The sequence below is a fragment of the Cetorhinus maximus genome, chromosome 9, assembly GCF_964194155.1.
Source record: "Cetorhinus maximus chromosome 9, sCetMax3.hap1.1, whole genome shotgun sequence".
Taxonomy (NCBI): Eukaryota; Metazoa; Chordata; class Chondrichthyes; order Lamniformes; family Cetorhinidae; genus Cetorhinus; species Cetorhinus maximus.
This window is the reverse complement of record NC_135887.1, coordinates 99,675,857-99,700,131: the sequence shown is the minus strand read 5'-3', so window position 1 is coordinate 99,700,131 and position 24,275 is coordinate 99,675,857. Positions and strand designations below refer to the sequence as shown.

General features: G+C 40.7%; 1 protein-coding gene across 4 annotated transcripts in view; it reads left to right on the top strand.

The window, feature by feature from the left end:
- The window catches only part of ipo7 (importin 7), a 69,240-nt gene that overhangs the window by 19,406 nt on the left and 25,559 nt on the right, over window positions 1-24,275 (top strand). For all 4 annotated transcript variants that reach the window (XR_013577575.1, XM_078549169.1, XM_078549171.1 and 1 more), the window contains exons 6-14: window positions 1,671-1,760; window positions 3,055-3,149; window positions 3,778-3,862; window positions 4,348-4,482; window positions 12,340-12,439; window positions 15,269-15,345; window positions 16,398-16,514; window positions 17,966-18,055; window positions 24,064-24,229. Coding sequence is in view for 3 of the 4 variants with exons in the window: in XM_078549169.1 (XP_078405295.1) it covers window positions 1,671-1,760; window positions 3,055-3,149; window positions 3,778-3,862; window positions 4,348-4,482; window positions 12,340-12,439; window positions 15,269-15,345; window positions 16,398-16,514; window positions 17,966-18,055; window positions 24,064-24,229 (955 nt within the window). In the remaining variant the exon portion in view is untranslated. The remainder of the gene's footprint in view (window positions 1-1,670; window positions 1,761-3,054; window positions 3,150-3,777; window positions 3,863-4,347; window positions 4,483-12,339; window positions 12,440-15,268; window positions 15,346-16,397; window positions 16,515-17,965; window positions 18,056-24,063; window positions 24,230-24,275) is intronic.

Here is a 24,275-nt window from a genome sequence, read left to right as displayed (position 1 = left end):
TCTCCAGTGTTCTTTGTGAATGTTAATTGTTGCCTTCCTCTTGCCTTACCTGTTCCTTTTTTGGGAGGTTGATGTGAGCAGTGAAGGTTGTCAGTCTAGGTGGTGCTGATGCCAATGCATCTAGAATCCCCTTAATCACAGAAGGGGAAAGCTGTTTGGAGATGCAATGGAATCTGAAATTGAGAATGATCCATTTAACTTCAAAGGAAGGTTAAATTTGATTTAATAAATCATGTAAGTCGGTGTTGTGTGATAAATTAACCACTAACTGCTGGTGACTAATTGGAATTCGGGTGTGGCTGATTGCATTTTTGATTAGAAAATTTAAAAATGATCCATAGACACTGTGTGATCTCATTGTTCGCATTCACATAGCCCATGCATGTTTGCTTTAACCATATTGCTCATTTGTTGATAAAATTGTAAGTCGAAAAGCATGCAGATTTTTGAATTGTGTGCTTGAAACAATTAGCATTAGATGCATTTAAGGGGAAGCTAAATAAGTACATGAGTGAGATGAAATAAGGTTGGAGAGTCTCATGTGATGCATAAATATCAACATAGACTTTTTGGACTGAATTACCTTGCTCTGTGCTTTAAAATTCTATGTAATATGCACTTCATTGATTCCTGCTCATTGGCTGTCTGCTAACATGGTATGACTGGTAACTGAAAATGCTGGACTTTGGCACCAGTGGAAAACCAGCAGCATTGAATGATGGGGGAGCTGTCATCGTGGTCAGCTTGATCCATCATAATTGCTCTAGTCCAGCAGAGGAAAGATCAACTTATAACCAGCGTCTTCAACAGGACATGTCATGTAAAAGGGAAGCAACATCCCAGATGTATTCTACATAGAGAATAGGGCTGTGTCTGGCATGCCTCGCTGAATGAGTCAACGTTCTTGACAATTTCTCTGGACAGCAGTTAGACAAGAGCCAAGAAGCTGGATTAAGATGTGCTGTGTCTTATAAGTTCATCCCAGAATTCCAAGCTTTTGTGAAAGCAACTGTACTGAATGGTGCTAGATATTTAAGTAAATATATCTGTGAAGTAATTTTGTCTCCATGTATTTTTAGTAGTAAAATGGACTGCCATAGTTAAGTCTGTGGCTTGTCAGTAATTTCTATTGAACAGCAATGATATAGTCTCAACCCACTTCTTCTATCTCACTGTGCCAGTTATCTTCCACATATAATGCATCATTCTGTGTCTCAAGGTGTCACGCTTCTTCCACTGCTGTTCAGAAAAATTCTTTGCAGTACTTATGCAGGTTGACTTGCCTCAACTGTTCATTCTGTACCTGTTTTGAAATGCCAGTCCACTTGATTGTACCTTCATGATGTCATGGCTAAAACTGGGGAATCTGCTATGTGAAGAATAGCGTGTGTGTGTTGTTCATATATTAACCTGCTATTAACATGGCTCCATACATCTGAGTGCACCAAGGTCAAGTTCCTGTCCCACTTACTAGTGTTTGCAGTTATTATGTTATACTTGATGGTAACTGCAGTTAGAATTGGTCAATCTTAATTATTGCATGAAATAATTGACTGAATTCTTGTTTAATTTTTGCTAAATTATAACGGCAGATTTTAATTTGAATGAAATGGGCAGTGTAGGCTGAACTTTGTATTTTTTGTTTAATGAATTTTGTTTCCTGCCTGCAGTACACTCTACCATTGGAGCTGATAAGCCAGCAAAACCTTACGGAATGGATGGAAATACTCAAAACTGTTGTTGATAGGGATGTTCCTCCTGTAAGTTTTTCTCTTCTTTTGTCTCCTCCCTTTCTAGTGCTAATTGCCTAAATATATGAGCTGGAAGTTTGCATCCTCTTAACCAATGAAAGTGGTAATAAGTAAATAAGGAAATAAGTAAAGATCAAGTACAATTAAAAGTGCATGTGTTTCTGCTTCACTTCAAGGACACAAGGAATTAGGTTTTAAAGAAACTTGGAAATTCCTTGGAAGGACTTCCGTGAAGTGGATAAATTGGAGAAGTTTGGGTTGTTCTCCTTAGAGAAGGTTGAGTGGAGATTTGAGAGGTGTACAAAATCATGAAGGATCTAGACAGTAGCTAGAGAGAAACTGTTCCCATTGATTGATTGGCAAAAGAACCAATGGATGAACTTCTGGATGGATGAAGATGAACTTTTGTGTAGCGAGTGGTTAGGATCTGAAATGCACTACCCAATGGTGTGGTAGAGGCAGATTCAATTTTGGCTTTTAAAAGAGAATTGGATAAGCCCCTGAAGAGAAGATTTGGAGGACTACGGGGGAGAAGGCAAGGGAATGGAACTAGCTGAGTTGCTCTTGGCAGGGGGCCGGCATGGACATGACCACCGTCTGTGTTTTAACCGTTCTGTGATTCAATGATTCCTTTAATAGGTGCAAGTTGAATTGTGATGTTTTGGGAGGTGATGTTGCAATAGTTTAAAAATCCAACTTGAAATACTGCCAGAAAACTAAAATATTAATTTTAATAGTCTATATGGTAGCTATTTGCTTCCCAGAAAAGTTTCTGCAATGTTACTATTTCTAGAGTAGCCTTTTTATTTAGCCTTATACTCATAAAATGTAGCAATTTTAAATGTTTTAACTTGTTCTTTTTCTGCTCATTTGCATCTCTTATGTACTGAACAATTTTTTAAGTGCTGTTTTTACTTCAAAGTGTTCCTAACCTGCATTTGCTTATCTCTGCCATTCACTGAAAATTAGTTGGTGCATATGTAATGAGCTTGTTGTTCTTAATTGGTTTTAAGTTTCCAAAGCTTTATTGCATAACCCAGTCAAGAGACTGAGCATCTCAATAGACTTGCATCGTGGTGATGACCAGGCCAATGTATGCAAGTCAGACCATTTGCCAGTCCCTTAGTTTGAGAACCTGATAAAAACTGTGTGCATGTTTTGTGTCTGTGTGCATTTCTTGCAAGATATTTCCATTTGTCCACATTTATAATGGAAGTTGTGTAAACCCATAATGCTGTAAGTATGCACTCCTGCTGGTGTGTGTTCACCAAATTTTCACTATTGAATTTGTGCTGTTTTCAAGGAAACTCTTCAAGTTGATGAAGACGATCGACCTGAGCTCCCTTGGTGGAAATGCAAAAAATGGGCTTTGCATATCTTGGCCAGATTGTTCGAAAGGTGAGCGTTTTTCAGTGGTTTGTCATTGGAATTGAGGAACTTCAATTTTCTCTATCTTTCTCCTCTTCTTGAAAGTGTTACTCCTAGGTGATGTTTTGTTCCACAGGTGTCACCTTGCTCAACTGTCCATTTTTCATATGAGACTTGGCATTGGATGTTGACTAGCTGTTGAAGCATGAGAGTGTTACAGCTGAAACAATTCTTACCTTGCGTAGTGCCCATACTTAAGCACGCCCTGCAGGAGTCACTAGATAGTAATCAACAGCCAAAATTCTGAGGCTACCCTTACACATTTACTATCTCTAAAAAATACCTGGAAAAACTCAAGTCTGACAGCATCTGCGGAGAGGAACACAGTTAACGTTTCGAGTCCATATGACTCTTCAACAGAACTAAGGAAAAATAGAAAAGAGGTGAAATATAAGCTGGTTTAAGGAAAAACGTTTTTCCAGGTATTTTTATTTTTGTTTTGGATTTCCAGCATCCGCAGTTTTTTGCTTTTATTTTACATTTACTATCTCTACTCACTTATCCATTTGGGGAGCCACAATTATGAAATTTTCAAAATGTATAACTAAAACTTCAAATGTTCCAATAAATGACTATGAAATATATTTGTATCTACCAGGTACGGAAGTCCGGGTAATGTTTCCAAAGAATACAATGAATTTGCTGATGTATTCCTCAAAGGTTACGCTGTCAGTATCCAGCAGGTACAGTATCATTCTAAGCTCTGGCATTAATGATATGCTTTTGTCGCTGAGCTTTATTGCCCTGTCACCTGTGCTTTCGCTTTTAGCTGAGAAAGTGGGGAGGAGTGGCTTGTCTGGTATGTAGAGTTTTCATATTTCCATTGCAAATGACAACTAATGAATGGAAAAATCATTTCCACAGCATTAGCTATAACTTTGTCCAAAGCATGTGTCTTTGGAGTAAAACTGGATATGGGATTGAGACTTCTTCCAGGTTACTGCTACACTTAACTGTTATAATTTAATACAAATTTATGTAAGATGTATAAAGTCCTGATTATTGCCAGCAGATCATAGAGGTAATGAGTTGACTGTAGTAACACTATAAAACTGTGCTGCAACATCTTTACATTGTGTGTAGGTTTTATATTTCAAATCTTTGGACTAGATATTTTCGTAAGTGCACATATGTAAACTAGCCCTTAATTCAGTATATCTTGTTACAGGTGCTTTTGAAAGTTTTGTATCAATACAAAGAAAAACAATATGTGGCTCCTCGAGTATTGCAGCAAACACTGAACTACATTAACCAGGGTGTTGCTCATGCTGTCACCTGGAAAAATCTAAAACCTCATATTCAGGTGAGGCTGCTTGTAATGCTGATCTAAACATGTTTCGCCAAAAAATTAAGCAGTGTTATATAGAATACATAAAGAGATGAGTTTGTTGCCGTTAACCGTTCTGCCTTTCTGTGGTTTAGTTAGTTTAACAATGCTGTTATCAATATCTGTCCAGGACTCTTCAGTCATATTTATCCAGGTTATCTGCGATCTTATCAGTTGACCTAAACTCAGGCTACTTAATCAATTCAACTGCCTGGTCCTTTACCCATTTTGAAGCGGTTGATACCGTGCAAACGTACTGTTCCGTGGACACTGGTTGCCATCTGATGCTTCACTTGAATGACTGTTACTGATGTGTCCAGAGAGTGATTATTAGTCAGATTTTTAACTGGTTGGGGCAATGCTGTTGAGCCAAGACATATCTTTACAGATATCATTGGATATTTTTCACTGTTTCTTAACTGATGTGGAATCAACAACACACAAGGAGGTCAGTTGTTAAACAGGAATGAGATGCTGGGCTGCTGTCCTCCTTCCCGCTTCTTCTCTCCCTCCTCTTCTCTTTCCCAACCCCGTCCCATAAAAACGCACTGACAGTGATACTAATTGTCGTTTCCGTATTGTCAGCTAATTTGATAAAATCTGAGAATTGTTCAGGTACCCATTGCTTTAACCAGTCAAGCAATCTGGAAACTTTAGAAAAGTTTCAATTCAACCACTTCACATTTTGAGTATAGCAATAGAATACATGAAGGATTTTGATTAACCCTGAGTTGAATGATATAGTTCATAGCTGCTTCTCCATATGACATTCTTGTGTATTTGGAAAATTAGAAAACTGTAACTGATTTTTGAATAAATATTGCCAAGACATTTTTGAACTGAAGCAATAAATAGCTGTGGGGGGGAAGAAATCTGGGCTCCTCTGGGGTTTCAGGTAGTTATACCGCTTTCCCATCTGCCCTTCTCTACCTGCCTGCAGCTTCAACACGGTTAACCACACCATCCTCCTCCAATGCCTCTCCACTGTCATCCAGATGGGTGGGACTGCTCTCATGTGGCTCTATTCTTATCTTCCTAATTGTAGCCAGAAGATTACTTGCAATGGTCTCTCTTCCAGCTACTGCCATTGTGACATCCGGTGACCCCCAAGGCCTTATCCTTGGTCGCCCCCCTGTTTGTCATCTATATGCTGCTCCTTGGCGGCATCATCCGAAGGTACAGCATTAGTTTTTACACGTATGCTGACAACACGCAGCTCTACCTCACCGCCACCTTTCTCGACTCTTCCACTGTTGCTAAGTTATCAGACTAGTTATCCGACATCTTGTACTGGCTAAGCAGAAATGTCCCCCCAATTAAATATTGCGAAGACTAAAGCCATTGTTTGTGATCCTGGCTCCAAATTCCATTCTTTAGCTACTAGTACCTGGAGACAGTCTGAGATAGAAAGGTAGGAGCAGGATTAGGCGACTGAGTCTGCTCTGCCATTCAATACGATCATGACTCGTCATCCACTTCAATGCCTTTTCCCCACACTATCCCCATATCCATTTATGTCATTGGCAGGTTTCTAAATGCCAATCTGCTTTAAACATGCTCAATAACTGAGCTTTCACAGCTCCCTGGGGTAGAGAATTCCAAAGATTCACACCCTGTAAAGTCAAAAAATTTCTCCTCATCTCTGTTCTAAGTGGCTTCCTCCTTATTTTGAAATTGTCCCATTAGCCTAGGCTCCCCAACCAGGGGAAAGATCTTAACGGAATCTACCCTGTCTATCCCTTTAAGCATTTTGTAGGCTTCAATGAGATCACTTCTCGTTATTCGAAACTCTAGAGAATACAGGCCCAATTTCCCTAATCTCTCCATGGGACAGTCCCGCCATCCCAGGAACAAGTCTGGTGAACCCTCGTTGTACTCCACTTATGGCAATAATATCCTTCCTAAGTAAAGGGATCAAAACTGCTCACAGTACTCCAGGTGTGGCCTAACCAAGGTTCTGTACAGTTGAAGCAAGACTTCACTACTCCTGTACTCAAATCCTGCTGCACCTGCATGTTAGCTTTCAATGACTTATCGACAAGGACACCCAAGTCCTTTTGTATATCTACACTTTCTAATCTCTCACCATTTAAGAAATACTCTGCATATCTGTTCCTCCTGCCAAAATGGATAACCTCACATTTTTCCATGTTAAATTCCATCTGCCATGTTCTTGCCCACTCACTCAGTTGTCCAAATCCCCATGAGCTGCTTTGCATCTTCCTTACAACACACATTCCCGCTTAGCTTTGTGTTATCCGTGAACTTGGAAATATAACATTTGACCCCCATATCCAAATCATTGATATATATTGTGAACAGTTGGGGCCCAAGTACTGGTCCTTCTGGTACCCCACTAGTCACAGCCTGTCAACGTGAGAATGACTCATTTATTCCTCCTTTGTTAGCTGTCTGGTAGCCAATCCTTAATTGATACCAGTATATTACCTTCTATCCCATTTGCTTTAATTTTGCCAACCAACCTGTGTGGGGACTTCGTCGAAAATTTTCTGAAAATCCAAGAATATTACATCCACTGACTCCCCTTTATCAATTCTGTTAGTAACATCCTCAAAAAAACTCCAACAGGTTCATCAAACATGATTTCCCATTGATAAATCCATGCTGACTGTGCCTAATCAGATCATTATTATTGAAGCGTCCATTTATCACACCCTTTATAACAGATTCCAGCATTTTCCTTACTACTGATGTAAGGCTAACAGGTCTGCAGTTCCCTGTTTTCTCTCTCCCTTCTTAAATAGTGGAATGACATTTGCTACCTTCCAATCTGCAGGAACCATTCCAGAATCTTGGAAGACTCACCAATGCATCCACCATCTCCATAGTTACCTCTTTTAACACCCTGGAATGTAGGATATCAGATCCAGGGGACTTATCCACCTTCAGTCTCATTAATTTCTTCAGTACAACTTTCGTAGTAATATTAATTTCCTTCAATTCCTCGATTCTCCCTAGTCCCTTGGATCTCTAATTCTGGGAGATTTCTTGTCCTTTCCTCAATGAAGACAGACACAAAGTAATCATTTAGCTTCTCTGCCATTTCTCTATTCCCCATTATAAATTCTCGTGTCTGTCTGTAATGGACCCATATTTGTCTCAAGCCAAACCTTTCCTTTTTACACACCTATAGAAGTTTTTACAGTCCGTTTCTATGCTTTATTCTAGTTTACATTCTAGTTGACTGACTTTCCATTTAGGGTTTTTGTGCCTTAAAGGAATGTATAATTGCTGTGAACTGCAATAATTCTTTAAAGACTATCCATGGGTTGTGTACTGTGGTACCTTTTAATATATTTTCCCAATCATATTATGGTCGCTTATCCCTAAAGGTTCTTTTACAATAAGATTATTAATTAGCCCTTTCTTGTTACATAATACTTGATCTAAAATGCCTGTCCTCAAGTCGGTCCCTTAATGTACTGCTCTAGAAAACCATCCCTAACGCATTCCAGAAACTCGCCCTCCATGGCAATAGTGCTCATTAGATTTACCCAGTCTAAATGCAGATTGAAGTCACCCATAATTACTGTGTTACCCATGCTACATGCTTCTCTAATGCCCTGATTAATACCATGCCCTACGGTACCACTACTGTTTGGTGGCATGCAAACAACTGTCATGGTTGCTGCCCCTTGCTATTTCCTAGCTCCACCCAAACAGATTGCACATTTTGTTTTTCTGATCTGAGACCCTCCCTTACTGATCTACTGATACCATCCCTTTATTATCAGCGCAATGCCACCTCCTTTTCCTTTTTTCCTTTCCTTCCTAAATGTCGAATATCATTGAATATTCAGTTCCCAGGTTCAGTCACCCTGTAAACATGTTTCTATAATAGCAATTGCATCATACCTGTTTATCTCTATTTATACCTTTAAATCATCTACCTTGTTGCGAATGCTGCATGCATTCAGGTAGAGTGCCCTTAACTTTGTCTTTAGATTATTCTGTATTCTAAACCTAGTTGATGCTCACGTTAGTTTTGCCTGCCTTCTAATTTTGCTTGCTTCTTTTCTACTTCCTGTTACCAGCTTTACTTCCTTCCACTTTGGGCTGCCCCTCTGGTTCCCACCCCCCAGCAATCTAGTTGAACCCTACCCAACAGCACTAGCAAATTTCCCTGCTAGAATATTAGTTCCGGTCCTGTTAAGGTGTAACCTGTCCATCTTGTACAGTTCCCAATGCCTCATAAATCTGATATTCTCCCTCCTACACCAATTCTCCAGCCATGAGTTCAATTGCTTAATCCTCCTGTTCCTATGTTCACTAGCACAGTGTCACTGTGATTACTGCTTTTGAGGTCCTACTTTTTAATTTCCTTCCTAAATCCCTAAAATCTGCTTTCAGGACCTTTATTCCTCTTCCTACCTATGTCATTGGTACCAATCTGGACCACAACTTCTGAAGGTTCACCCTCCCTAGCACTCCATGATATCCTTGATCCTGGCACCAGTGTTAGGAAATAGAGATAGTTTAAGTAAGTTTTATATTTGTATTTGTGGGTGTTAGGAATGAAGTTTAATATGTGTTTCTGTATTGGTGTGTTAAGAAAAGGGGAAACTTAAGTTTTTAGTCTCATTTTAAATGATGCCTGCATTCTAATGAGATTTTATGACTCTTGAAGGGGAGTTAAAACAAGCAAGGTAGAAAAAACTGTGCTGTTACTTAGCAACAGTGGTCCAGAGAGGGAGGCCATGCACACACACAAATCGAAAACAGTTTGAGTTCAGTTGGTCATTGTGCTCTAAAGTTGAAAGGAGTTGCCAGCAGAAGCAGCATAAGAGAGGGACAGATAGCAAGTCCCAAATTAAAGTTGAAGCCAGGATTCTAGAGAGACTGGACCCAGGAGAGTGAACTGCAAGGAGCAGGTTCCAAAAACTAAAAGTCCCCAAATCCAGGGGAGTGTAACAGAAAAGGTCCCAAGAGGACAGTTAAGTCAAAGAACAAGGGCTGGAAAAGGTCCTGTTAAGTGAAGTTAAAAGTAGGGGACAGAGAGAAAGGCTCCAAGCTTAAAGGAAGAAAGCTGCAGGAAGCAGTCTTAAAGCAATATAGGCTTGCGAGAAGCCAGAAAATCCAAGGAGACACCTGAAGGCCTGTAACTCTTTACTATGGGCATGTGAAGCAGTGGTGTTCTGTTGACACGACTGAGCATTTGAGAGCGAGTGGGGTGTAGAAGGAAGCTTGAATGCATGTGGCGATCCAGGGGGAGGAACATGAGAAGGAGAACTCGAAACCCTGGAGATGGACCCTTGTGGAAGACGTCTGAGAGAAAGCGTCAGTTTGGGAGAAGATTCTAAAATGAATTCTTTGGGAATGAAGATTGGAAACCCTAGTGTGAAAGGAGTGCAGTGAGACCGGTTGGCTCATGGTGTGACAATCATCTGGTGGGGATAGTTGAGGGAGAGATCCATAGCATCTGTTTGGGGTGACATCTGTCACTTGGTTTCAGAGTGTGGTGTGCCTGACCACAGGTTGCCTATTGGTTTACATGGACTGTGAACATTAGAGTATAAGATAGCTTTTGTAGCTTGTGTTACCATTACAAATCTTTATACATTTGTAAAGGGTATGGGGTGAAGGAGTATTGTAATATCGTTCATCTTTTCTTGTTGAATAAATGTTTTATTCTTTTGCTAAAAATTCATCAGCTGACCCTGTGCCTCTGTTCAGTAGCCACTCCACATATCTAAACAAATAATAAAAGTTAGGATCTATCAAACTGGGTTGCACCCTGGGGTCTGGCTTGTCCAGTAGTAACATCAGCTGGGATTATAACACCAGGGAGGCAACATACCATCTTGGAGTCACGTTTACTGCCACAAACGCCTGTCTGATCCCTTGACTATGAAGCCCATGTCACTATTGCTCTTCCACTCTTCGTTCTCCCCTCCTGTGTTGCCATGGGCTTGCTTCTGCTGCACTCCTGAGGAATCATTGCCCTCACCTATATCCAAAATTTAAAACCAATTAGCAAGCAAGATAAGATAGACTCAGGGGACTCCTGCACTACTTGCCTGGTTCGCTTAGACTGCCACTCCCCCTCTGCCTGTACGCTCCACACCTGTGGTGTGACCACCTCCCTAAATGTGCTATCCATGTAGTTCTTTGTCTCTTGGATGTACCACAGTGATTCCAGTCACCACTTGAGTTCCAAAACCCAGCCAGTGACACTTCCTGCAAATGTGTTCATCTAGGACACATGTTGTGCCCATGACTTCCCAGATACCGCAGGATGTATATTTCACCCGGCTGAGTTGACCTGCCATACCAGAACTTTAAAAACTATTTATTACAATTGAAATAAGTAGAATAAGTTATCAGTTACTCATCAATCAGCTCCTCCTTCATATTGAAATAAGAGCCAACAACTGGAGGCTGAAAAAGGCAGAAAAAGAAAGGGGCACTTCCCTCACTCACTCACTAAACTCCCAGCTTGACACATTGCATGCAAAGCAGCACTCAAGAACCCTGTTTTTATACTTTCTGAAAACCAGTTTAACCTAATTAACTAGCTGCAGCTGCTCAGCTTGTATACCCCTGTTTAAGGCTGGAATAAACTTAATTTTGCTTAGCTTAAGGAGTAATGTTTAGTTGATTGCTAAATGTAAAAAAAAACTAGACTTTAGATAGAAATTAACCCATAAAACTCCTTAACCCCATAACCCCTAAAACACCTTAACCCAGTGTGTTTGCAACCTTGGTGTCACATTTGATCCAGAGATGAATTTCCAACAGTCATGTTTGTGTCATTCCTAAGGTTGCCTATTTTACCTTCGTAACATCACCCAACTTCGCCCCTGGCTCAACTCATCTGTTGCTGAAACCCTCATTCATGCCGTTGTTACCTCTAGACTTGACTATTTCAATGCATTCCTGTCTGATCTCCCACATTCAACCCTCCATTAAGTTTGAGGTCATCCAAAACTCTGCTGCCCATATCTTAACTTGCAGCAAGTCCTGCTCCCCTATCACCCCTGTGCTTGCTGACCCACATTTGCTCCTGGTGAATCAACATCTTGACTTTAAAATTCTCCTCCTTGTTTTCAGTTCCCTCCATGGCCTTGACTCTCCCTTTCTCTGCAATCTCCTCCAGTCCCACAACCCTCTGAGATATCTGCGCTTCTCTAATTCTGGCCTCTTGTGCACCCCCAATTTTAATTGCTCCACCACGTGCCTTTATGTGCTGAGGCTCCAAGCTCTGGAATGTTCCTACACTCTTCTACCTCACTTTCTACCTTTAAGGCACACTTCTTAAACGTACTACTTTGAACAAGCTTTTGGTGAACTGATCTAATACCTCTGTGTTCGGTGTCTGTCTTTGTTTTATGTTCCTGTGAAAAGCCTTGGAACATTTAGTTAGAGGCGCTGTATAAGTACGCTATTGTTAATTGGGAAGGCCTGAGATTGAGTTAGCAAATTATCATCGTTTGGGGTGGAGTGTAGGAACTGCTCCATTGGCTATGGTATCTCTGAGCTAAGGAAGTGGAAGACTAAAGGATGGCTCAAGTTCCTACTCCTAATCCAGTCATTCATGATGGAAAATACATTGTGAGAACAGTGAGTATGATGCCACCCCAGGTTGGAAAGCCTGTAGACGTTCACTGCCTTGGTTCACATGAATGATCACTTGGGTAAAATATCAAAGGGCTGCAACACTTTTGGAAATGCACCCAACAAGAATCAATATCTTTAAGTAAAAAGGATTAATGAAGTTGATAACTGTCCTGAACCAGATATTTTTGAGTCTGAGGCAAATTAGTTTGTTTTGATGAATTATTTCTGTAAACAGATTTTGTTTGCTGTTCCTAGGGCATTATCCAAGATGTTGTCTTCCCCTTGATGTGCTACACAGATGCAGATGAGGAACTCTGGCAGGAAGATCCCTATGAATATATTCGTATGAAATTTGGTAAGAGATGTTATTTTGGCTCGTAGGTAGGATTGTTAATTTAAAAACTCATGTTGTTTCATTTATAAGATACAGCAACCTCATTAAAAGGTAATTTTTTTTAAGTAAAAAAATCAATCCTTGATTTTTTTTTCCCACCAAATCTGAGATTAGTTTTTGATTATGCTAACATAAAGCTGATGCTGACATTGTTGCCTCTGAACCTCTGTGGTTGTTCTTTCTTCCTGCCCACTTCTGTATTAATTCCATTCTGTGCTATGATTCCGCATGCACTGTACTGGTCATGGATATTTCATCCAAGTAGGCATTGTTCGTGTTGAGCATGGACAATGCGTTTTATTTGATTTCAGAGCATTGCAGCTGAATCCAGCCCCATTGGTCACAAGCTTATTTATAGCAGGAGTTATTGGATGTAGATTTTTAAGAGCAAGAGTGGGGACCATGATATATTTTATTTCTTTTCCTTCCAATACCCCCCCACCCAATCAAGCAAGTGCATCACCCTTTAGATTCTCATGGATTACTTAGTACATGAAACTTCTAGTTACAGTAGCAATTAACAATCAATGGTAAAAATGTTTAGCTGAAGTGCTGACATGTTAACTGATGGTTTATGATGGTGTCCTGACTAAAAGTTAGCTACCACGTGAATTACCTAAATGTTTGTTTTGTGTTCAACCATGTGATTTTGTTTCTCTTTCACAGGATGTGGGCATCGCTGGATAGGCCAGCAATTGTTATACATCCCTAAATACCCTTGAGAAGGTGGCGGTGAACCACCACCTTCAACTGCTGCACTCCATATGGTGTAGATATAGACACAGAACTGTTAGGGAGTTCCAGGATTTTTATCCAAGTTGCAAGTCAGGATGGTGTGTGGCTTGGAGGGAAACTTGCAGGTAGTGGTGCTCCCATGTATCTGCTGGCTTTGTCCTCTTTGGTGGTGGGGGTCGTGGGTTTGGAAGGAGCTGTCAAAGGAGCCTTGACGAGTTGCTGCAGTGCATCTTGTAGATGATACACACTGCTGCCACTGTGCTTCAGTGGTGGAGGGAGTGAAGGTGGTGGATGGGGTGCAAACCAAATGGGCTACTTTGTCATGGATGGTGTCAAGCTTCTTGAGTGAAGTTGGAGCTGCACTCATCCAGGCAAGTGGAGGTGTTTCCATCACCCTCCTGACTTCCACCTTGTAGATGGTAGACAGTTTTTGGGGTGTTAGGAGATGAGTTCCTCACTGCAAAATTCCCAGCCTTTGACCTGCTCTTGTAGCACAGTATTTATGTGGCTGGCTCAGTTTCTGGTCAGTGCTACCCCCCAGGATGTTGATGGTAGGTGACTCAGCGATGGTAATGCCATTGAATTTCATGGGGAGGTGGTTAGATTATCTCTTGTTGGGAATGGTCATTGCCTGACAGTCGTTACTTGCCACTTATCAGCCCAAGCCTGAATGTCATCCAAGTCTTACTGCATACGGACACAGACTCCTTCGGTGTCTGGGGAGTCAGGAATGGCGCTGAACATTGTGCAGTCATTAATGAACATCCCCATTTCTGAACTTATGATGTAGGGAGGTCATTGATGACGCAGGTGAAGATAGTTGGGCCTTTGACACTTCCATGAGGAACTCCTGCAGCAATGTACCAGGACTGACATGATTGACCTCCAACAACCACAACCATCTTCCCTTGCGCTCGGCGTGACTCCAACCAGTGGAGTGTTTTCCCCTTGATTCCCATTAACTTCGATTTTGCCGGGGCTCCTTGATGCCACATTCGGTCAAATACTGCCTTGATGTTGTGGGCAGTCAGTCTCATCTCACCTCTGAGTTCAGCTCTTTTGTTCATGTTTAGACCTAGATTTGGTTTTGGACCAAGGATGTAATGAGGTCAGGAGCCAAATGACCCTGGTGGAGCCCAAAACTGAGCATCACTGAGCAGGTTATTTCTGAGTAAGCGCCGTTTGATAGCACTGTTGACAACATGTTCCATCACTTTGATGATTGAGACTAGACTGATAGGGTGGTAATTGGCCAGGTTGTATTTGCCCTGCTTTTTTTGGACAGGACATACCTGGGCAATTTTCCACATTGTTAAATAGATGCCAGTGTTGTAGCTGTACTGGGACAGATTGGCTAGGGGCATGGATTATTTTGAGCACAAGTCGTCAGTACTCCTGCCAGAATATTGTTAGGCCCCATAGCCTTTGCAGTATCCAGTGTCTTCAGCTGGTTCTTGATAGCACATGGAGTGAATTGCATTGGCTGAAGACTGACATCTGTGATGTTGGGGACCACAGGAGGAGGTTGAGGTGGATCATCCACTTGGCACTTCTGTCCAAAGGCTGTTGCAGATGCTCCAGCCTTGTCTTTTGCACTGATGTGCTGCGCTCCCCCATCATTGAGGATGGGGATATTTGTGGAGCCGCCTCCTCCAGTGAATTGTTTAATTGTCCATCAACATTCACACCTGAATGTGGCAGCACTGTATGCTTATAATCTGAACCTTCTAATCTTAGCTGATTTTTAAAAAAGTTTTTCCCCTGTGTATTTGAACTGTAGGTGAACATAGGCTGATATGATTAACTATTGAATGTTTTCTGTAATAAATCTGTAAAAGAAAGCCAAGATGTACAAATTGTAAGGTTATTACAGTTCAGAATGAATTTGAATAATCTATTAATGGCTTTTGAGATACCTTGAGGTTAAATTTTATGTGGGGAGATCAGTACAAATTTGATTTAAATATAAGTATTTAAAGTTCAACTTGCACTTGGGGGGGATTTAGTCATCACTATTGCGATTTATAACACTTGATTCATGGATTTTATGTATAGATGTATTTGAAGACTTCATCTCTCCAACAACAGCAGCTCAGACGTTATTATACACGGCCTGCAGCAAGAGAAAAGAAGTGAGTATTTCACTGTGATCGTCAGATGCTGCTATTAGCCGAGCTTTTGTCTTACAGTTTACAAATGTCCAAACAAAGTGCTGTAATTATTTACTTGCTACTAATTAAAAATATTAGTGTGGAGCTTTTTCTGGTGGCTTAGGTCTTGGCCATGGACCCTGTACAAAATGTGCTGTTTTCTAAGCATTGCAACTGACTACTGTTGGTCACAGGGGAACTTCAGATCATAATACGGTCTTGCAGTGTTGCAAGGCCATTTCAATGGTTGACCAGCCTCCAATTCAATTCAAAGGAACTATGATCCGTGTACTCTAATTGTGTGCCCATGTAATATAAGTGAAATGGCCTGTACAATTCATTTTGCCTGGCTGCACATACTAGGTGGGTTAATTTATATGCAGCCTGCGCAGGAACTTGAGGAAACATTGGTGACCACCTAAATGTCTTGTTGGCGTTTCAGGCATTCTGTGTGTCCAGTAACATGCCTTGTGATGGTGAATTGCCAGAATAACTGTCGTTTTCAAAAATTGAATAGATATAAAAATTGAAGTGGTATGTGGCTTAATTTTAGTTGTTTGGTAGTACAGAACTTGAGTATTGCTGAAAAAAGACATGCCTAAGCTTTTCATCTTGCACTCTCATCAGGACACTTGCAAGAATGCCAATATAAGGGGGTTAACAACAATTTATACTGTATGTGGAGGGAGTACTGATTGGTTGGCAAGCGGCATTGCCATGGAGAATGCACCAATGATGGTGACTGACAGTTAACTGCCAAGCATTGTTTGAAATTTAAACCCGGCAGCTTGACCTTGATTGGTTAAGGCATTGCCCTTAGGGATGAGTCAGTGAATGACTGTCACTTATTTTGTTTAGCTGAAACAGGCTCTCAGTGTATGTATGTGCTTATTCTGTCTGCTTTATTGTTTGAATAAATTAAATGTATGCATTTGTTTATCTAATTACCACTATGTTTTGTGTGCTGCAATGTTGTGAACAATATTGGAGGCTTTGGTATAAGTCTTAATCCACACAAATGTTTCTTTTTTCAGGTGTTGCAAAAAACAATGGGATTCTGTTACCAGATACTCACAGAACCAGCAGTTGATCCCCGGAAGAAAGATGGAGCTTTGCATATGATTGGTTCCCTAGCCGAAGTATTATTGAAGGTGATTATTATAGTGGTACTTAAAGGAACCTGCTTAATTGCATATTTGCACTACACTATATCTTCCCTGACAGGGAATTAGCTTCAATGCTCAACATTAGAAATGTGAGCCTGTGTTTTGCAGTATGTTGTAACCCCAAACTTCACAGCGGAATAGGTTTGTACCCACGGCCCCCTTCCATCTTCCCGGATTAAATGATCTTGGTTAATGCTCTGTGGTGAAGAGGCAAGTTAATATCAGATGTTCGTCCAATCATTTGGGTAAAGTTGACTTATAACAGCCTCTCGGAAGTGGAAAATCTATTAATTGTAGTTGGTGGGTTGCTAAAGAGACAGTTGGAGAGGGAACACACAATTTAAAGAATACATAGGTTCACAAAAAAAAGTTTCTTCCTTTCATGTTTGTTGTTATGACAGAGTTGTTAAAGGCTGAGTTGTTTAAACCTGAGGGAAACTTGAACAACTGTCATAACCTATATTTTCAATTGTTATGTTTGAGATGCAGCTCTGAATTCAGGAATAAGACCACCAAGCCCCAAGAGGTTCTTTATATAAAACTAAATTAAACATTTGTTAATTTAACAAATTAAACACTTACACATGTCTACAAATTACTACCATAATAACTTGTAAACAAGTCCCCAAATTAATCCCCTTCCTAACAGCACTGTGGGTGTACCTACACCACATGGACTGCAGCGGTTCAAGAAGGCAGCTCCCCACCACCTTCTCAAGGGGAACTAGGGATGGGCAATAAATGCTGGCCCAGTCAGTGAAGCCCACATCCCATAAATGAATAAAATAAAATCACTCCCAAGTAAATCTCCACCAAGGCAACAGTAACCCATAGACTTCAAATAGACACCAGGTAAAGCACATTTGACCGTACAAATTAAAAATGAGGTTCCTTGCAATTTGGCTCCTTTGTAGACACATTTGTAGGCTTATAGGCTGGTTATATCTTAAATGCCTCTGCCTTACATACAGTCTCCTTTCTGTTTATACCTAACTTTTCCTTTGAATGTAAATTTTCCATTGTATCATTAGGCTTTTAACGTTACACCTCTTATCCTTTCATTCCACCAATTTTATCAGTAAGCTGAAAAATAAACACATTGCTTGGCGCCTTCAAGCTAGGTGCAAGATTTTACTCCTGCTCTTGAATGCTTTATTCAACAAATGCAAATTTACATTTTAACTTGTATCCTCCTTACGTTTTATCTAATTAACATCTCAAAACTGCTATACATCAAAACACCCAAACTAGCTGGCTTTAATCCAACTAAGAGACACACAGTCAAACACATAGACACAGACCCCACCACAATTCCATTTTAAAAATAATTTCCAGTAACATTATAGACATTAATATCTCTTCATAACATTGTAAGTTGATCTATTGCATGCTCAATTTTAAATCTGTTTAACCAGCTATGTTTGTTCCTCCAACAGAAAAAAATCTACAAGGATCAGATGGAATTCATGTTGCAGAACCATGTCTTCCCACTGTTCAGCAGTGAGCTGGGCTACATGAGAGCAAGGGTGAGTGTGTGTACATATGTTCGCGATTTCATCCCTTTGCAATTGACCTAAAACATTCAGACTAATATAGGTTTAATCTGCCCCCTTTTACTTCCATGTAATGCTTCATCAAATTGTTAATGTGAGAACTGACTAAGGTTACTGACTGAAGCAAACAAGCAATGATAGAGATTGAGTAAATTAGTATTTTACAGAAACTGAAGTCAGTCCAGTTTTATTATTGCTGGGTATTCTGCAAATTTTACCAAAATTTTTGGGATGAACCTACATGATTGTCAGTTTTTATGAAAACAGTTAATTGCGGCCTCTGTTCTATTTTCCTTTGAAAATTGGCAAATGTTGCTGATTTGAGGTAGGTGTTTTGGTGTAGGGGAGTTTTGAAGCAGGGTTCCTGGAGTTAAGCAGTCTTGTAGTGTGTGAAGAACTTGGATGGAGTGGGGAGGAAGATCTTGATCTTTAGTTGGGAGAGGAATGGTGCCCTGGGGTTTAGAAGTAATGAAAAGAAGTCCAAAGGTGTTGGGGATGCTATCTGTTGGTATTGGGAGGGAACGTGTCATGGGTCCAGTGGTACCAGGACAAGGCAGGCCAACAACATTTTACCTGTTAGTAGTTCTTGCTGCCCAGAGTTTCTCAGCCCTTGAATCATTGCTAGCTTATAGCTGGTTTTCATCACTGAACAATGATTGTGTAAACTGCATTAGGGGGCTGGCTTGATAGGCAGAGAACATAAAGTATTGTGTTGACACAGAACATTCAATGTAGGTCAGGAATAATAAGTACAGCTATATGAATTGATGAAAAGCAACCTTGAGGAGCAAAATTGTATAAATTTTACAACAGTTAATTTTTAATAATGTAAAGGGTAACAAGAGGGAAAGAGTTTCTGAAGTGTGCTCAGGAGAACTTTGTCTTGATAAATATGTTTCCAACCAACGAGAAAGAACATAAGAAATAGGAGCAGGAATTGGCCATTTGGCCCCTCAAGCCTGCCCTGACATTCAATAAGATCATAGCTGATCTGCCCCAGGCCTCAATTCCTCTTTCATGCCAGCCCCTCAAAGCCCTCGATTCCCTGATACTTAAAAATCCATCTATCTCCTCTTTAAATACTTTCAGTGATCTTGCCTCCACAACTCTGGGGTAGAGAATTCCAGACATTCACTAAAATTCCTTTGCATCTCAATTTTAAATAAGTGTCCCCTTATTCTGTAACTATGCCCCCTAGTTGGAGATTCCTCCACTAGTGGAAACATCATCTCAACATTTACCCTGTCAAGCCCCCTCAGAATCTTGTACGTTTCAATAAGATCACCCCTTATTCTTCTAAAATCTAATGAATAAAGGCCTATCCTGTTTAGCCATTCTTGATAAGTCAACCCCTTCATCCCATGAATTAGCCTAGTGAATCTCTTTTGAACTGCCTCCAATGCCAGTATATCCTTTCATAAATACGGGGACCAAAACTGTACACACTGCTCCATGTGCAGCCTCACCAACACCCTGTACAGTTGTAACAAGACTTCCCTATTTTTAAACTCCATCACCCTAACAACACAGGCCAAAATTTCATTTGCTTTCTTAATTACTTGCTGCACCTGCATGTTAACTTTGTGTTTTATTCATAAGAGCACCCAGATCCCTCTATGCTGCACTTCTCTGGAGTCCCTCTCCAATTAAATAATCTGCCTATTGATTCTTCCGACCAAAGTGCATGACCTCACACTTCCCTACATTAAACTCCTTCTGCCAAGTTTTTGCCCACTCACTCAATCTATCTATATCCCCATGCAGATTCCTTATGTCCTCATCACAACATGCCCTCCCACCTATTTTTGTATCATCAGTAAATTTGGATACTTTACACTCTGCCCCCTCCTTCAAGTCATTTAATATAGATATAAATAATTGAGGCCCTAGGACTGATCCTTGTGGCACTCCACTAGTTACGTTTTTCCAACTTGAAAAAGACCCATTAATCCCGCCCTTCTGTGTGTTAACCAATCCTCAATCCATGCTAATCTATTACCCCCAATACTGTGAGCTCCTATCTTGTGCAATAACCTTTTATGTGGCACCTTATTGAATGCCTTCTGGAAATCCAAATACACAGCGTCTACCGGTTCCCCTTTATCAATTCTGGCTTGTTATATCCTCAAAGAACTCTAGCAAATTTGTCAAACATGATTTCCCTTTCACAAAACCATGTTGACTCTGTTTGATTGCATTAAGTTTTGCTAAATATCCTGCTATTTCTTCCTTAATAATGGACTCTAGCATTTTCCCAATGATAGATGTTAGGCTGACTGGCCTATAGTTTTCAGCTTTTTGTCTCCCTCTCTTCTTGAACAAGGGCATCACATCAGTGGTTTTCCAATAGGCTGGGACCCTACTGGAATCCAGTGAGTTCTGGAATATTTCTACCAATGCCTCCACTGTCTCTGCAGCCACTTCCTTTAAAACCCTTGGATGCGGGCCATCAGGTCCTGGCGACTTGTCTGCCTTTCGTCCCAATAGTTTGTCAAATACTTTGTCCCTCATGATAGAGACTGTTACAAGACCTTTCCTCCCTTTAGCTCCTTGCTTATCTGATATCTTTGGGATGTTCCACTGTGAAGACCGTTGCAAAATATTGGTTTAAATTATCTGCCATTCTCCAGTCATGTCCTCCAAGGGTCTCATGCTCACTTTTAGCCACCCTCTTTTTATATACCCATAGAAGCTCTTGCTGTTTTGTTTTTTATATTTCTTGCCAATTTACTTTCGTAAGCAATTTTCTCCTTCTTTATTAGCTTTTTAATCATCTGTTGGTTAAAAAATTCCCAATCCTCTGGCCTACCACTAGTTTTTGCCGCTTTGTATGCCTTTGTTTTTGATTGTATTCTCACCTTGACCATCTTTGTTAACTACGTGTGGTTCATTCTTCTCATTGAGTCCTCCTTTTTGACCGGGATAAATTTTTTGCTGAGCATTATGAAATATCTGCTTAAATGTCTGCCACTGCTCATCCACTGACCTTCCCCTTAGTCTATTTTCCTAGCCCGCTTTAGACAACTCTTTCTTTTTTTCATACCTCTGCAATTACCTTTATTTAAGTTGAGGACACTGTTTTGAGACCCGAGTTGCTCGTGCTCAAACTGAATTTAAAATTCTATCATGATGTGATCGCTACCCCCTAGAGGATCCTTAACTACAAGATCTCTTAATAATCCTACCTCATTACGCATTACTATACCTAAAATAGCCTGCTCCCGAGTAGGTTCTGCAATGTATTGCTCTAAGAAACAATCCCTGATGCACTCTACAAATTCGCCTCCCATGTTACCCCTGCCAATCTGATTTGCCCAGTCAATATGCAGCTTAAAATCACCCATGACAATTGTAGCATCCTTACACGCCTCCATTATTTTGCGATTGATAATATCCTACAGTGAGGCAACTGTCCGGGGACTCCCACTTGCGATTTCTTCCCCTTCATAATCCTTATTTCCACTCAAAACTGATTCCACATCACGATCTATTGCATCTATATCACTATTCACCACTGCACTGATACATTCCTTTATTAACAAAGCTACCCCACCTCTTTTTCCTTTTTGCCTAATTTTCCGGAACATCAAATACCCTTGAATATTGAGTTCCCAGTCTTGGTTACCCTGCAATCACATCTCTGTAATCGATATCAAGTCATATTCATTTATTTCTATTTGTGCCGTCAGCTCATCTATCTTGTTACAAATGCTGCAAGCATTCAGATAAAGAGCCTTAAGACTTTTTAGCATTATTGCTCATTCTGGTTCTAATTTCTGCTGCACTCTTCTGCTTATATTTTCTGCCTCTTCCTGTCACACTTTGATTATCATTCGCCTCTTCACTACCCTGTACCTCTGCTCTCTCATTTTTTTGGATTTTTTAAACTTCCCTTCAATTGAACCCCGCTTCTCTCTTTCCACCCCCCCCCCCCCCCCCCCCCTCCAATTAAAGTCCAATTTACAACTCTAGATATACAATTCACCAGCCCACTGGTCCCAGCATGGTTTAAATGATGCCTGTCCCAATAGAACAACTCTGGTGCCTGTGCCCCATGAATCGGAACCCATTTCTCCACACCCATCTTTGAGCCATGCATTTACCCTATGCCAACTTGCTCGTGGCTCAGGTAGTAATCCTGAGATTATTACCTTCATGGTTCTGCTTTTTAATTTAGCCCTGAGCTGCTCATAGTCCCTCAGCAGAACCTCTTTCCTATTCCTACCTATGTTGTTGGTACCAAAGTGGACCACGACAACTGGACCCTTCCCCTCCCACTCTCCCAAGTTTCTCTCCAACCCTGGAGAGATGTGCTTAACCTTGGCACCAGGTAGGCAACACAGCCTTCGGGACTCTGTCTTCACTGCATATGGCCTTATCTATTACCCTAACTATGCTATCCCCTATTACTACTACATTTCTCTTTTCTCCCCCCACTTGAATGGGGCTCTGTACCACAGTGCTGTGGTCAGTTCACTCATCCTCCCTGTGGTCCACACTGACAAAACCAGTGCTAAATCAGGTTCTGGAGAATGAGGTAGGTCAAGTGGATCAAGTGTTAGTGGGGCTGCATTGAGAGAACAGTAATCATAGCATCATAGCAATGTTTAGATTAGCTGTGGAAAAGGACATAGAGTAATCTAAAGTAAAAACACTTAATTGAAAGGGACCAATTTTACATGAGAAGATACCTGTCCCGGGTAAATTTGAATAAAAGAATTAGTGGGGAAAACCGTGCTCAAGCAATAGACTTTTAAAGAGGAAATGATTTGGATACAGTTGAGATGAATTCCCGCAAGGGAAAAAGATTGGGCAACCAAAGCCAGATCTCCCAGGATGACAAAAGTGATAGAAAGTAAGATGAAACAGGAAAAGAGGGTGTATGACAGATGTCAGATTGATAGTACAAGTGAGAGTCAGGCTGAATACAACTTCAGAGTAGAAGTGAAAAAGCAAACTAGAGGCAAAGAGAGAGAGTATGAGAAGAGACTGGCAGCTAATGTAAAAATAAATCTAAAAGTCTTTTATAGATATATGAATAGTAAAAGGGTAGGTGCAAGAGGAGTGGGGCTGGTTAGAGACCAAAAAGGAGACCTACCTGTGGAAACAGAGCATGGTTGAGTTGCTAAGTGAGTAATTGGCATGTGTCTTTACCAAGGAAGAGGATGCAGAGCTTATAAATAGAGGCAGAGCACAAAAACAAGGAAATTATAGTGAATCTTTATAAAATGCGGGTTTGACCACAACTGGAGTATTATGTCCAATTCTGGACACTACACTTTATGATGTTTTGAAGGCATTGGAAAGGCACAGAAAAGATTTATGAGAATGCTTCTGGGATGCGTGACTTCAGTTGCATGGATAGATTGGAGAAGTTGGAGCTTTTTTCTTTGACAGAAGATCTGATAGAGGTGTTCAAAATCATGAAGGGTTGAGACAGATAGATAAAGAAAAACTTCCCATTGGAGGAAGGTTCAAGAACCATTGAACAATGTTTTACGGTGAATAGCAAAAGAACCAAGGGTAATATAATGAAAAGCTATGCAGTGAGAGGGTTGGATCTGGAAAGCACTACCTGGGATTGGTGGAGGCAGACTCAATAGTAGTTTTCAAAAGGGAATTGGATAATTATCTGAAGAGGAACAAAATTGTAAGGCTATAGGGAAAGGGTTAGGAGAGTGGGACTAGGTGAGTTGCTCTTGCAGAAAGCCGTCATGGACATGACAGGCCGCCACCTGTAATGTAACCTATACTATGATTCTATCTTGTCAGGGCTAATTGTCCTGGTAGTCGCACTTTAACAAGATTTGAACAGCAGAGTCTACCTGACATAGGCATGGTGCCTCATACCGCCTTATCATTAATGTAAATAGCTAATGTTGGTTGCCTATTTTAAACGGCTGGCCACGTTAACCATGGGTAATATAAGAGATGAGGACTATAACACTGACTGTAAAACCATTTGACTTTTATCATTTCAGGCTTGTTGGGTCCTTCATTATTTCTGTGAGGTTAAGTTCAAGAATGACCAGAACCTGCAAACTGCACTGGAGCTGACCCGAAGATGCCTGATTGAAGATAAAGAAATGCCTGTGAAAGTGGAGGCTGCTATAGCTCTTCAGGTCCTCATCAGTAACCAGGAAAAAGGTAACAAAAGCCCGTTCGCAGCTTTAAGACAAATGGTATATTGGAG